The sequence below is a fragment of the Myotis myotis genome, unplaced genomic scaffold, assembly GCF_014108235.1.
Source record: "Myotis myotis isolate mMyoMyo1 unplaced genomic scaffold, mMyoMyo1.p scaffold_m19_p_7, whole genome shotgun sequence".
In the NCBI taxonomy this organism is placed as follows: domain Eukaryota; kingdom Metazoa; phylum Chordata; class Mammalia; order Chiroptera; family Vespertilionidae; genus Myotis; species Myotis myotis.
The window spans coordinates 86,193,516-86,208,431 of record NW_023416379.1 but is presented as its reverse complement, the minus strand read 5'-3'; the positions used below and the strand labels follow the sequence as shown (position 1 = coordinate 86,208,431).

The 14,916-nt window shown below is 38.1% G+C and overlaps 1 protein-coding gene across 19 annotated transcripts in view; it reads left to right on the top strand.

Annotated features, from left to right (window-relative positions):
* The window catches only part of UBR2 (ubiquitin protein ligase E3 component n-recognin 2), a 122,946-nt gene that overhangs the window by 66,552 nt on the left and 41,478 nt on the right, over positions 1-14,916 (top strand). For all 19 annotated transcript variants that reach the window (XM_036318133.1, XM_036318120.1, XM_036318123.1 and 16 more), the window contains 8 exons: positions 1,177-1,340; positions 1,430-1,529; positions 8,191-8,319; positions 9,448-9,631; positions 12,469-12,530; positions 13,181-13,291; positions 13,936-14,001; positions 14,764-14,886. In XM_036318133.1, the coding sequence (XP_036174026.1) occupies positions 1,177-1,340; positions 1,430-1,529; positions 8,191-8,319; positions 9,448-9,631; positions 12,469-12,530; positions 13,181-13,291; positions 13,936-14,001; positions 14,764-14,886 (939 nt within the window). The remainder of the gene's footprint in view (positions 1-1,176; positions 1,341-1,429; positions 1,530-8,190; positions 8,320-9,447; positions 9,632-12,468; positions 12,531-13,180; positions 13,292-13,935; positions 14,002-14,763; positions 14,887-14,916) is intronic.

Genomic DNA, 14,916 nt, shown 5'->3' with positions numbered 1-14,916 from the left:
GGGTTATTATTTGAAAGTTTTGTTAAGTTTTCCTTTCCTGTGGCTAGAGAGAGCAGGCTTTTATCAGGGCGTTTTTAAAAAGAAATTTTTTAAGTCTGTTCCCATTAGTATTTGCAGATTGTCAGCTTCTTCAGCTCTGGGATATTTGAAGTGAAAACAAAGAACTCTACCATGTCATTCCTTGGATTCTGAGGTCCCTAGCCAGTATACCTTCTCTCTGAAATTCGTACACAGGTGGGGTTCCTAGGCCTGGCCGGCAATCAGGGCCAATCGGGGCCTAAGGCCCTGGCGGGGTCAGGAGAGGAGGCAGCAGTCGTCGGACTGGGCAAGGAAGGAACAGACACCAGACACTGATGCCATCATTGTCGGTGCCCCGCCACCACGCGGTGCCCCGCCTCCCCCCTCCTCCTTCCCTCTCCACCACACCGCTACTGCAGTGGGCAGGCAGTGGGCCGATCAGGGCCTGCCAACCAGGGGCAAGGACAGGGCACAGGAGGTTGGCCACTGACCCCCCTGGGAAAGGGCTCGTGTCTGCTGCCACCCACCCCTGATTCACCGTCTCAGTCTGGGGCCCGGCCCTGATCAGGTGATCAGGGCCTGCTGGCTAGGGGCAGGGACTGCAGGAGGTTGGCCGGTGGGGGAGGTTGGCTGTGGGAGCACACTGACAACCAGGGAGCAGCTCCTACATTGAGTATTTGCCCCCTGGTGGCCAGTGTGCATCATAGCGACCAGGTGTTCTGATATTTCAGTCGTAACAGTCGCTTAGGCATATATATATATATATATATACTAAGTTCTACAGAATCTTTGATAATAAACCTCTGGATTCTAGCGTAATTATACCATACCATTATAGGTGTCTAAATATCTCAGTTAAGGAAAATTTGCAGCCTGGTTCAGACCCCCCACCCTGAATTGTCTTTGAATAACGAGCCTTGGATGTGTCTCCTAACATTCTGGCTTCTTTCTCCGTGATATAATTGTTGCTTCATACAAGTGCCAATTGGAGTAAGTAATTGTTATTTAGAAATACACAGTAATGCTTTATTTATTTTATTATACTTTAGTTGTGTTGAAAAGCTTTAAACTGAAATTCTAACCAATGTTGGTGACTTTTTCTTAGATTCCTAGTAAATAGGTTTTGATTACCATGTGCTCTGTTACACTTCCTTCTAGGCTCGGATGCTTATCACAGAAGAAAACCTACTGACCATTATCATTAAGACTTTTATGGATCATTTGAGACATCGAGATGCCCAGGGTAGATTTCAGTTTGAACGATATACTGCTTTACAAGCCTTCAAATTTAGAAGAGTTCAGAGCCTTATTTTAGACCTCAAGTAAGTTTTTGTTTAATTATCAAACCAGTTGCAACTTGTAAAATGTCAGCGTTTATCTATATATTCATTGATATTTTTCTCTTTTTTAGGTATGTGTTGATTAGCAAACCAACTGAATGGTCAGATGATCTCAGGCAGAAGTTCCTAGAAGGATTTGATGCCTTTTTGGAATTACTCAAATGTATGCAGGTGTGTATAAACTGATACATTTTAAAAGGAAACACTCTCCTTTTTCTTTTCTTTCTTCCTTTTTTGTGTGTTTTTTTTTGTTTTGTTTTGTTTTGTTGTTGTTCATTGAAGTGAACACCTTTCTGTGTATGCTTTTATTTCCTTTTTGGGCACATCTCCAAAAGAATGATTTGTATGGCTGCAATTTGGACCAAGAAGTGCCTCTTTAATTGACTACTCTTGGAAAGGTGTAGAATGAATGAAATCCTAGCAAAGGTTCTGGTATCTGCTGTTTCTTTTCTTTTTTTTTCTTTTTTAATACTTACCCCAGTACAGGTTTATTGTGTTTGTTTGTTAGTTTGTTTGTTTTGAGAGAAAGAGAAACATCGATAACATTGATGTGAGAGAGAAACATCAATCAGCTGCTTCCCCTACACGCCCCAACCAGGGATTGAACCCCCAACCTAGGTATGTGCGCTGACTGGGAATCGAACTCGCAACTTCCTGGTGCATGGGATGATGCTCCAACCAGCTGAGCCATCCAACCAGGTCTCTCATGTTCTTTTGTATTAGGTATTTCTTTTGGTCACCATTAACATTCTTTCTTTGGAGGTTGCAAGTTTTTTTAATATGCTTATATGGAAATGTTGTCAGTTATTTAAGAAACTATAATGTTGCCAGAAGCCGGTCCATCCTTGCTGCTTGACACAGTCGCTGCAGGATAGAAACATCTGCACAGCATATGTTTCAAGGGACCTATATAGCATACTGTTCTTAATATGTTTGCTCCCCTTAGCGCTGTGTGTTTTAACCAAGGTCACCTCTCCGAGAAAGGTTGTTTCCCCAGGTAGGGATTTTTCCCTGAAGTTAGGGAGGGGATGAAACTCCTTAACTAAGTGCCAGGCAGGTAGTTAATCACTTTAACTACAAACAATCATGCTTAAGCTACATAATCTTTACTCCCTGGAATGGAGATAAGAAACGCCCTAACCTTTGGAATAGAGATTGATAGGATTGAATCAACTGGTATAAATACAGATGTAACAAGACAGCAAGACACAGAACTAAGAAGACAGAACTTAGAAGACAGAACTTAGAAGACAGAACTTAGAAGACAGAACCTACACAGAACCTACACAGAACCTAGAGACAGAAGAACTTCGCTGGAGAGAACATGGCAAAAGAGCCTGGACAGAAGCTGGAGACAGAACCTAGAGACAGAACCTAGCGAGAGAACATGGCAAAAGATCCTGGACAGAAACTGGCCACAGAACCTAGCGAGAGAACCTGGCTGAAGAACCTAGAGACAGAACCTGGCTACAGAACCTGGATAGAACATGGCAAGAGAACCTGACTAGAACCTGGTGACTGAACCTGGCTGGAGAACCTGGACAGAACCTAGCTGGAAAACCTAGTGTGGGAACATGGCTACAGAACCTGGCTGGAGAAACTGGAGAACCTGGCTGGAGAACCTAGCAAGAGAACATGGACACAGAACCTGGCTGGAGATCCTAACCAGAACCTCTCTGGAGATCCAGACCAGAACTTGGCTGGAGATCCTGGCTGGAGATCCTGGCTAGGCTGCTAATCAACTGAACGCTGTCTCCGTGTCATTCCTTCTTCGCCGACTCCGTCTACGCCTTTGGGAACCCCTGGACCTGCTGGGGTTGGACCCCAGCATAATGTTTGGATTTTTTTAATGTTCCCATATTTCTTTTTCCTTTAGATATTTATATAATATAGTATATAACTCTTCCCCCTCTGTTTAATGATCTCCTTTGGAAACACCTCATATACAAAATAGAATCTAGAAGCAGAAACAAACTGGCATATATAACTAGTTTTAACTTCGAGAAGATGGATAACATCTCAATAAATTTAAGCAGTGTTGTCATGATTCTTTTAGTAACTGTCTGGCTTTTCTTAAGAAAGGAATACACAGAGGTGACCTACTGTTTTTAGAAAATACTTGAGCCCTGACCAGTTTGGCTCAGTGGATAGAGCGTCAGCCTGTGGACTCAAGGGTCCCAGGTTCGATTCTGGTCAAGGGCATGTATCTTGGTTGCGGGCACATCCCCAGTAGGGTGTGTGCAGGAGGCAGCTGATCGATGTTCCTCTCTCATCGATGTTTCTAGCTCTCTATCCCTCTCCCTTCCTCTCTGTAAAAAAAATCAATAAAATACATTTAAAAAAGAAAATACTCGAGTTCCATGTTGGGTAGTGATTTCTGGATGTTTAATTTTTTGTTATTGTTCACACTATTACAGATAATCCTCCATTTTCCTCCTCTTTGTCCATCTCCTCCAACCCCTGACCCTTCTCCTCCCCTTGCCTTCATCACACTATTGTCTGTGATCGTAGGTTATACATATATGTTCTTTGGCTAATCCCATCACGTTTTTAAAAAATGTATTTTTATTAATTTCAGAGAGGAAGGGAGAGGGGGAGAGAGAGAGAAACATCAGTAATGAGGGAAAATCACTGATCAGCTGCCTCCTGCACGCCCCACACTGGTGATGGAGCCCGCACCTGGGGCAGGTGCCCTGACTGGGAATCAAACTGTGACCTCCTGGTTCATAGGTTGACACTCAACCACTGAGCCACACCTGCCGGGCATCTTTGCTTTCTTTTACCCAGTCCCTCCCACCACCCTTCCCTCTGACATCCCTCAGTCTGTTTCAGTGCTCCATGCCTTTGGTTCTGTTTTGTTCAGAAGTTTATTTTGCTCATTAGATTCCAGATGTAAGTGAGATCATATGGTATTTGTCTTTCTCTGACTAACTTATTTCACTTAGCATAATAATCTCCAGGTCCATCCATGCTGTTGCAAAGGGTAAGAATTGTTTCTTTTTCATAGCCACATAGTATTCCATTTTGTAAATGTACCATAACTTTGTTTTAAAATATTTTTGTTTTGTTTGTTTGTTTTTAATCCTTACCTAAGTACATGCTTAGAGAGATGGAGGGAGGGAGAGAGGGATAGAAAGAGAGAAGGAGAGAGAGAAACATCAATCAGCTGCCTCCTGCATGCTCCCTACTAGGGTTTGAGCCCGCAACCTGGGCATGTGTCACGACCAAGAATTGAACCAGCAATCTTTCAGTGCATGTATGACGCTCAACCAACCAACTGAACTACATCGGCCAGGGCAACTACAGCTTTTTTATCCACTCAGTTACTGGTACTGACAAGAAGTTGGGCTGTTTCCAGCTCGTAGCTATTGTAAATAATGCTGCTATAAGCATAGGGATGCATATATTCTTAGTGATTGGTGTTTTGAGATTCTTAGGATATAGTCACAGAAGTGGGATCACTGGGTCAAAAGGCAGTTCCATTTTTAATTTTTTGAGGAACCTGCATTCTGTTTTTCACAGTGGCTACACCAGTCTGCCTTCCCACCAACAGTGCACTAGGGTTCCCTTTCTCCTCGTCCTTGCCAGCACTTGTTGTTTGTTGGTTTATTGATGGTAGCCATTCTGACAGGTGTGAGGTGATATCTCATTGTGGTCTTAATTTGCATCTCTCTGATGATTAGTGACCTTGAGCATTTTTTTATATGTCTCTTGGTCAACCCGTATGTCCTCTTTGGAGAAGCGTCTATTCAGATCCTTTGCCTATTTTTTAATTGGGTTGTTTATCTTTCTGGTGTTGCGTTGTATAAGTTCTTTATATATTTCAGAAATTAACCCCTTACCAGATATACCATTGGCAGATATTTTCTTCCATACAGTGGGTTCTCTTTTCATTTTGATGTTTTCTTTTGCTGTGCCGAAGCTTTTTAGTTTGATATAGTCCCATTTGTTTATTTTTCCTTTATTTCCCTTGTCCTAGGAGATATATTGTCAAAAATATTGCTATAAGGGATGTCTGAGATTTTACTGCCTCTTTTCTTCTAGGATTTTTATGGTTTTGCGACTTACATTTAAGTCTTTTTTCCATTTTGAGTTTATTCTTGTGTATGATGTTAAGTTGGTGGTCTAGTTTCTTTTCTTTTCTTTCTTTCCTTTTTTTTTTGCATCTATCTGTCCAATATTTCCAACACCAGTTATTAAAGAGACTGTCTTGCCCTAACCGGTTTGGTTCAGTGGATAAAGCGTCAACCTGCAGACTGAAGGGTCCCGGGTTTGATTCTGGACAAAGGCACATGCCTTGGTTGTGGGCTCAGTCCCCAGTGTGGGGCGCGCAGAAGGCAGCCGATCAATGATTCTCTCATCATTGATGTTTCTATCTCTCTTTCCCTTTCCCTTCCTCTCTGAAATCAATAAAAATATGTAAAAAAAAATTTTTTTAGTAAAAATAAATAAGGATACTATCTTGACTCCATTGTATGCTCTTGCCTCCTTTGTCAAATATTAATTGGCCATAAAGGCATGGGTTGATTTCTGGGCTCTGTTCTGTTCCATTGATCTGTAACACCTGTTTTTGTGCCAGTACCAGGCTGTTTTGATTATAGTGACTTTGTACTAGAGTTTGATACCTGGTATTGTGTTCCCTCCAACTTTGTTCTTTTTTCTCAAAAGATTGCTAAGGCTATTCAGGGTCTTTTTGGGTTCCATATAAATTTTTGGAATATTTGTTCTAAATCTGTGAAATAACGCTATTGGTACTTTCATGGGAATTGCACAGAATGTATACATTGCTTTGGGTAGTATGGACACTTTAATGATGTTAATTCTTCCAATCCATGAACACAGTATATGCTTCCATTTGTTTGTGTCTTCCTCTATTTCTTTTTTCAATATCCTATCATTTTATGAGTACAGGTCTTTTATCTCTTTTGTTAAATTTATTCCTAGGTACTTTATTTTCTTGTTACAATAATAATTGGGATTGTTTTCTTAGTTTCTCTTTCTGATCTTTATTGGTGTATAAAAATGCCCCACTCAGCCCTAACCGGTTTGGCTTAGTGGATAGAGCGTCGGCCTGTAGACTGAAAGGTCCCAGGTTCGATTCTGGTCAAGGGCATGTACCTTGGTTGCGGGCACATCCCCAGTAGGGGGTGTACAGGAGGCAGTTGATCGATGTTTCTCTCTCATTGATGTTTCTAACTCTCTATCCCTCTCCCTTCCTCTCTGTAAAAAATCAATAGAATATATTTTTAAATTAAATCTTTATTGTTCAGATTATTACAGTTGTTCCTCTTTTTTCCCCCCATAGCTCTCCTCCACCCAGTTCCCACCCCACCCTCTGCCCTTACCCCTCCCACTGTCCTCACCCATAGGTGTACGATTTTTGTCCAGTCTCTTCCTGCACCCCCCGCACCCCTTTCCCGCCAAAAATTGTCAGTCCACTCCTTTTCTATGCCCCTGTTCTATTATATTCACCAGTGTACTCTGTTCATCAGATTTTTTATTCACTTGATTTTTAGATTCACTTGTTGATAGATATGTATTTGCTGTTCATAATTTTTATCTTTACCTTTTTCTTCTTCCTCTTCTTCTTCTTCTTAAAGAATACCTTTCAGCATTTCATATAATACTGGTTTGGTGGTGATGAACTCCTGTAGCTTTTTCTTATCAGTGAAGCTCTTTATCTGACCTTCAATTCTGAATGATAGCTTTGCTGGATAAAGTAATCTTGGTTGTAGGTTCTTGCTATTCATCACTTTTAATATTTCTTGCCACTCCTTTCTGGCCTGCATAGTTTCTGTTGAGAAATCAACTGACAGTCGTATGAGTACTCCCTTGTAGGTAACTGACTGTTTTTCTCTTGCTGCTTTTAAGATTCTCTCTTTGTCTTTATCTGTTTTTTTTGTTTTGTTGTGTTGTTTTTTAATTAGAATAATGCTGTCCTCATAAAAAGAGCTTGAAAGTCTTCCCTCCTCTTGAAGTTTTTGGAATAATTTGAGGAGGATAGGTGTTAGATTTCCTTTGAATATTTGGTAAAATTTGCCTGTGAAGCCATCTGGTCCAAAATTTTTTGCTGGTGTTTTTTTTAATTACTACTTCAATATCATTAGTTGTTATTGGTCTGTTCTGGTTTTTTTTTATTCTTCCTAATTCAGTTTTGGAAGATTTAATCTTCCTAAGAATTTGTCTGTTTTGCCCAGGTTGTTCAATTTGTGGTATATAGTTATTCATAGTATTTTCTTACAGTCTCTATGTCATTTATTTTTGCTCTGTTCTTTGTAATTTCCTTTCTTCTGCTTACTCTGGGCTTTTCTTGTTGTTTATCTAGTTCTTTTAGGTGTAGGGTTAGATTGTTTATTTAAAATTTTTCTCTGGTGTTTAAATTTATAATAAGACTTCTATGTTTTGTGGTGTTTGGGGTATCTATAGAAACAATATCTATTTTGGTCATTTTGAATAAAATACATTTATAAATTCAGTAACATTTTATCAGATTTCTTCTAATAATTTTCCTATAGATAACAGACCTAAAACAGAATTTGAAGGATTGTTGCAGTAAAGTATTCTTTTTATTGTTTAAAACATATAGAAGATTGCCTCTAAAATAATTTGCTATGTACTTTACTGGGATTTTTAATTTATATTCTAGAGAATGTTAAATAAACATATAATTTACGAAGTTGAACTTTCTCATACTACTTGAAACTTCTTATTTAGCCTTTTACTTTATATGTTTTTGTAATCAGTATATATTTCCTCTACATCATTTTTAAGTTTCCATGTAAGAGAACAAATATAATTTTAATTCATTTAAAATCTTTTCACTTTCTTTAAGGGAATGGATCCAGTTACACGTCAAGTAGGACAGCATATTGAAATGGAACCAGAATGGGAAGCAGCCTTCACATTGCAAATGAAATTAACACATGTTATTTCAATGATGCAGGACTGGTGTGCTTTAGATGTGAGTTTCTTCTAGCTGTAGGAGATAAGAGAAAGATGGTGGAGGGGGGAATAAATAGATTTTTAAGTAAATTTTGAGGAACTTTGGGGAGGATAGTGGTGATACTTAGCTCATAAAACAGCATATTTTCCTCTTCCACCTATTAATTCAGTAAAAGTTAAAATTTTACAGTCTTTTAAAAAAACTTGGAAAATATATAGAGGAGGAAATAATCCATACTGTCTTTCTCTTATGTTACTGTCTTTGTTTCTTCCATTATCCCATCTAGATTTTGAGCATATAAATAGAATAATTTCTAAATTTATCAAAAAATAAAGTTTTACTATTGGTACATTTGTCCTATCTTAAAACTATTTTGTTCTTGTTTTGATTATAAAGTCTAGATGAGAGCTTGTTTAAGTTGGGAGGTCATAGAGGCTTCCATTAGATCTGAGCTATGTGTCAGAGTTAACTGATCAAACAGTAAAGAATATTCCTGACTGAGGGACAGTTGAATCATGCTCTGTTCGGAGGAATGTAATTGTTAGGGGAGCTGTGAGAAGTCTCTGGTTGGAGCGTAGAGGTTAAAGGTAGAGAAGTGGACAGATTTTTAAGTAAATTTTTCAGGGCCTTGGAGGCCATGGAAGGAAGTTTGGATTTTATTCTAATTGAAGTGGGGACCCATTAGAGACTACCAAGGAGAAAGGTGACATGGTCTAATTTATACATTTTAAAAAATTGTTTATATGGAGAGTGGATGGAGGGTAGCAAGAGTAGAAGTAGGGAATTTATAATAGTGAATTTATAATAGAGTTGGCTTTCCTTTGAGTTACTGGAGATAATCAGTGGCCAGGTTTGAGAGAAATTTAGAAGATGAAATTGATAGCTTGGTGATAGATTGGACAATTGAGAATGAGGGAAAGTAGAGTATTGGAATAACTTCTAGATTTCCACAGCTGTACAGAGATGTCATTCACTGAGACAGGGCACTGGAAGAGGGACCAGGTTGGGAAGGGATGATTGGGCTTGATTTTGCCTGTATTAATATTTGAGGTACTTACTCATTGTTGAATTTGATGTGCTTATTCAGTGTTATAAAAACTTAACTTTGGAGTAACTTACAAAATACCCTTTTTTTTTTTTTTTAAGGAAAAAGTGTTAATTGAAGCTTACAAGAAATGCCTTGCTGTATTGATGCAGTGTCATGGTGGTTTTACTGATGGTGAACAGCCAGTCACATTAAGCATTTGTGGACATTCAGTGGAAACTATCAGATACTGTGTTTCTCAAGAAAAAGTTAGCATTCACCTCCCCATTTCTCGCTTACTTGCAGGTAAAGCATTTCTCCCCCATGAAAACCCTGAAAATATATTTTAAATTTTTTTGTGTGGTTAATGTTTATTGAATATCTACCTCACATTAGTCTGAGAGTTTTATGTGTGTCAACTTATTTAATCATCACATCAGTCCATGAGGTAGATATTATAATTAAGTTTGCTTAAGTGATTACTGACAAATTGAAACCACCCTAGATTTTATCTCATATAAGCTGTTTCTTAATCATTTATTGATAACTTTTTTAAGCAACAGGTCAAGAGTGAGCCCCAAGTTGGGGTGCTGGTTTTTTTCATTGTAAATAGTTGATTTACAGCCATTTATTCTTGGTAGAATATTTGAAGCTGCCACCTTGCAGCAGCCAAAAACTTTGAAACGTACTTGTCCATCTCTGCAGACTCATTTCAGTATACTTCCTTTCATATTTCTCAATTGCAGGAATGCTTGTCCTACTCACATAGTATTTATTATTTCCTTTAGTTCCAGATTAGAAAAGAGAAGATCTGAAGCTAGCTATTTTTACTCATTGCAGAATTTGTGATTTATCTTAAGTGTGTAGCTAGCTCAGTAATAGTAATAATATGATGTGAAAGTGGTTGTGTGTATAAAAGATTGTGGCGAATTGGTATTCTTTCTTTCTTCCTTCCTTTCTTTATTTCAGAGAGGAAAGGAGAGGGAGAAATCAAAACATCAATGATGAGAGAGAATCATTGATTGGCTGCCTCCTGCATGCCCCCTACTGGGGATCAAGCCTGCAACCTGGGCATGTGCCCTTGACTGGAATAGAACCCGGGACCTTTCAGTCCACAGGCCAATACTCTATCCACTGAGCCAAACCAGCTAGGGCTTCTTTAAATACATGGTAAAATTCACCAGTGAAACCATATGGATGTGATACTTCCCTTTTTGGAAGGTTTTTAATTATTGAAGCAATTTCTTTAATAGATATAGGCTGGTTCTGGTTATCCATTTCTGCTTGTGTGAGTTTGGTAGTTTTTATTTTTCAAGCAATTGATCCTTTTCATCTGAAGTATCAAACTTGTGGGCATAGAGTTGTTCATAGTACTCCTTTTTATTCTTTCAATGTCCATGGGATCGATAGTAATAATCCGATTCCTCTTTCATTTCTGAAGGCTTTTGGATTGTTATTGCAATCATAGTGATATAAGATAACTTAGACATATCAGTAGTACAACAAATAAGTACCTAGACTGAAGTTGAGAATGTAAGAAGAAATCTCTTAATTCCTGTAACTTATTCAGGCCTGGTTTTGTTTTTTGAAAGTGCTTTGAGCATACTGAACTTGATTCTCAACATGGGCAAGTATCACCATAGTGTTGTGAAAAAGTATTCAACTGGAATGCGGGAAAGTGAGTCCTAGTTCAGACTCAGCTGCTGATTTTTCTGCCTTTAAAAATCTGGTTATATGAGTGGTAACTGATGCTGATAGTTATCCACAGAGAAAATAGTCAATACTCTGAAATGTACCATTTTCTGCCTACCTTATTAACCTCCCTCAGCTCTCTCAGTGAACTTTTTTTTTTTTATCCTTATCTGAGGATTTTTTTTTTCATTGATTTCTAAAAAAAGTGGAAGGGAAGGAGGAGCAGGGGCGAGAAAGAAAAACATTGATGTGAGAGAGATACATCAATTGGTTACCTCCTGCACACGCCCCTACCAGTGCTGGGGAACCTGAAACAGGTATGTGCCCTTGACTGGGAATTAAACCCGTGGCCCTCTAACCACTGAGCAAAACTGACCAGGGCTGTCATTGAACATTTTTGAGCATTCTGTCTCACTGTGTTTGACAAGCCTTGGCCTGAATGCTTATAATCTAATTGGAGAGCTAAGTAAGCATACCCAAAACAGTTCAAGAACAACTTGGAGTGTGTGCTAATGGAGCTTGAGTGGCAAATGCTGAGAGTACTGTATATGTTAGTAGAATGAGATTCATAATGCAAGTCTTCTTTGATGAGGAAAGCCTCAAACCAGGCTTGACCAAGTGGCCAATATCTATAATAATAAAAGCGTAATATGCTAATTAGACCAGATGTCCTTCTGGGTGTCCTTCCTTCCAGACAAAGCCATGATAGGCGGGGGCTGAGCAGCAGCGGCCCATGGCTGCCGCAGGGGCTTAGGCAGAGGCAGCTGCGGCGGTGGCGGGGGGGAGGAGAGGGGGCACGAGAGGGGGGTAAGACTCTTGCACAAATTTCATGCATCGGGCCTCTAGTTTATTAATAAAATTGTAAAAAGCATTCTCTGTTTATACAACATAAACAGGACAATTAATTCTTAGTTAACAGAATTACCTAAGGTTGGACTATGAATGAGCCCTTTGCATTTAGGAAATAAAGAGCTTTGATCCTAAACTGGAAGTTCTGTAGAACTTAATTCTGAGGTTAGCATCAATATAGTGAATCCCAGGGCCAGTTTCTCTGTTCAGTTTCTAGAAGGATCTTGCACTACAATACTTTAAATGGGAAGAAACTCCATTACCAAGTGAAATATGACTGTTAACGTTGGCAAACATATATAAGTTACTTTGATAGTTATATGTCTGCTCTTGCTATGTTTCTATGCCTAACATTTACTTAGAAAATGTCATCAGTGTATGTTGGTGCATGTAATTAAGGCGACTTCCAAGTGTGCCTTTGATGCAGAGGTTCATGAGATAAGGCTTTATTTATTAGTGTAATTCATTCTATATCATAATTTGTAGCCTGACAGGTTCTCAGGGAGAAAAGAAGTTATCTAAAGGAAGTGATTATTTAGGGGTTTTTTTCTCCTAAAGAGTTTCACTTATAAAAATACATTTTTGTTTGTTCTTCCATGTAGGTTTGCACGTGTTATTAAGCAAAAGTGAAGTGGCATATAAATTTCCAGAGCTCCTACCTCTAGTAAGTAGTACTAACTTTAAAAGTAAATGCCTATTTATTATGCTTCATGTATTTGAAATCATTTTGAAACAAAGTTTATTAGTCAGGGTTCTCCAGAGAAACAGAATCAATAAAGAGAGAAAAAGGAGAGTGTGTGTATGCGTGCCCACGTGTTTCTGTATGGAGAGAGGAAGAGACTTAGAATGATTTATTGTAAGGAATTGGCTCATGCAGTTATGAGGTCTGGCAAGTCTGAAATATGGCTGCAGGGCAGTTTGACAGGCCAGGCCAGATTCCCAACTTTGATATTGCAGTCTGAGGCCCAAAGGCAATCTGGAAGCAGAATTTCTTCATGTTTGGGGGGACCGCAGTCTCTTATCTTAAAACCTTCAGCTAATTGGATGAGGTCCACCCCCTGTTATGAAGAATAATCTGCTTTATTCAAAGACTACTGACTTAAATATTAATCACATCTACAAAATAGCTTCAGAGAAACATCTAGACTGGTCTTAAAAAACGGTACCATGGCCTATCCAAGCTGACATAAAATTAACCATCACACAAACATACTTTGAAAGAATTTTAAGTTGTGTTTTATTTAAAACTTCAATCTCTATCAAACAGTATTCTTCAGCGTTGAGACCTTTGTGTTTTTGTTTTTGTATATACAGAGTGAACTTAGCCCACCCATGTTGATAGAACACCCTCTTAGATGTCTTGTTTTATGTGCCCAAGTACATGCAGGAATGTGGAGAAGAAATGGGTTCTCTCTGGTAAACCAGGTAAGTGTCTTAATTCTATGGAGATTTTTCAATTCATTCCTTGGCTTCTGTGAAGGATGTAATTTTCAATGTACTTAGTCATTAAAAGTTGTACCTATATTAAAATTATTTGAGAAGATAAATATGTTAAACCAAAAAAGTTTTTAAAACTTTTATCTATACTTTGTCAAGAAACAATATTAAGGTAGGAGTGCACTTTTCTTGATTCTTTATTTGCAATCATTTTTAGGACAAAATTAGATATTTAAAAAAATAAAAATTCAGATTTTATCTACTTAAATTAAATTAGGTTTAAAGATAAAATTTCTGTTAGTATAACTCCAAAATTGAGGTTTTAATTTTTAAACCTCACCAAGGATTGATATAGGTTGCCCCCCCCCCCCATTTTTCTTAGCTATGAACCTTATAGAAATAACTTTGTTGAGAAATTCAGAAAGTTGGATCCAAAATGTGAACCATGAAGTGACCAGTTTAATATGGAAATTTTTAATTCATTAATCTTTATTAAGAGTATTGTTGCAGAAACCACATTGTGTGCACATGCACACCTGCCCAACACCCATTTGCTCTGTCGGAATGTGGGGAGAGGATGGAGCTGCACAAATGAAAACCTGTTTACCCAATATAATCAATTTTTATTTTAGATTTATTACTACCATAATGTGAAATGCAGACGTGAAATGTTTGACAAGGATATAATAATGCTTCAGGTAATGAATTAAAAACATTACACTTAAAGGTATGGGGAGTATTTTTTTTCTTATTAATTCCATAGAACCCAAACACTTATAATCACTCCCAGATCTAATAACTCTAGCCTAGCCCCATCTACTAAACTCCAAACTTATATGACTAATGGGCTATAGAACATTTCCATCGAGATTTTTGGACACATTTCAGATTTAACATGAACATATTCAAAATATAACTCTTACTTCCTCCATACCTTCTTCATCTCTTGGGTTTTCTACCTTGGTGAAATGTTCAACTATCATATAATTGTTAAAGTAAGTAACCTGAAAGCTATCCTTTCTTCGTTTTTCTCTGGCTAAAAACCCAACCCCTCAAATTGATTTCCAAGAACTGTGATACTTAACTATGTTAAAACTCCCTGAATTTGCCATGGGGGAACCCTGAAATAAAACTTTAGAATAGAATCCAGAGGGATACAATTAATTCAAAGCATTAAGAGAAAAGAGAACATAAAATCCACATTATTCTGATGTATGGATTTAGGGGTTTGTTTTGTTTTGTTTTGTTTTGTTTTGTTTTGTTTTATTTTGTTTTGTTTTACTAGCTTAGGTTCTTGTCCACACTTAAAGCTACCACAAGTAGGGAATGGGGTTAAATGGGTTTCTATCTTTTATTGGGATTGGTGAACAAGTAAGCAGCTTTCTCTTGTACAAACCAAAATATTTTTCACTAATAGGGCTTTTGACCTTCCTCTTTTTCTTCATCTAAAAAAAAAAAAGACAGGTGTCTCCATGATGGATCCAAATCATTTCCTGATGATAATGCTCAGTCGCTTTGAACTTTATCAGATTTTCAGTACTCCAGACTATGGAAAAAGACTTAGTTCTGAAATTACCCATAAGGTAAGAGTATGTTTCATGAGACCACAACAC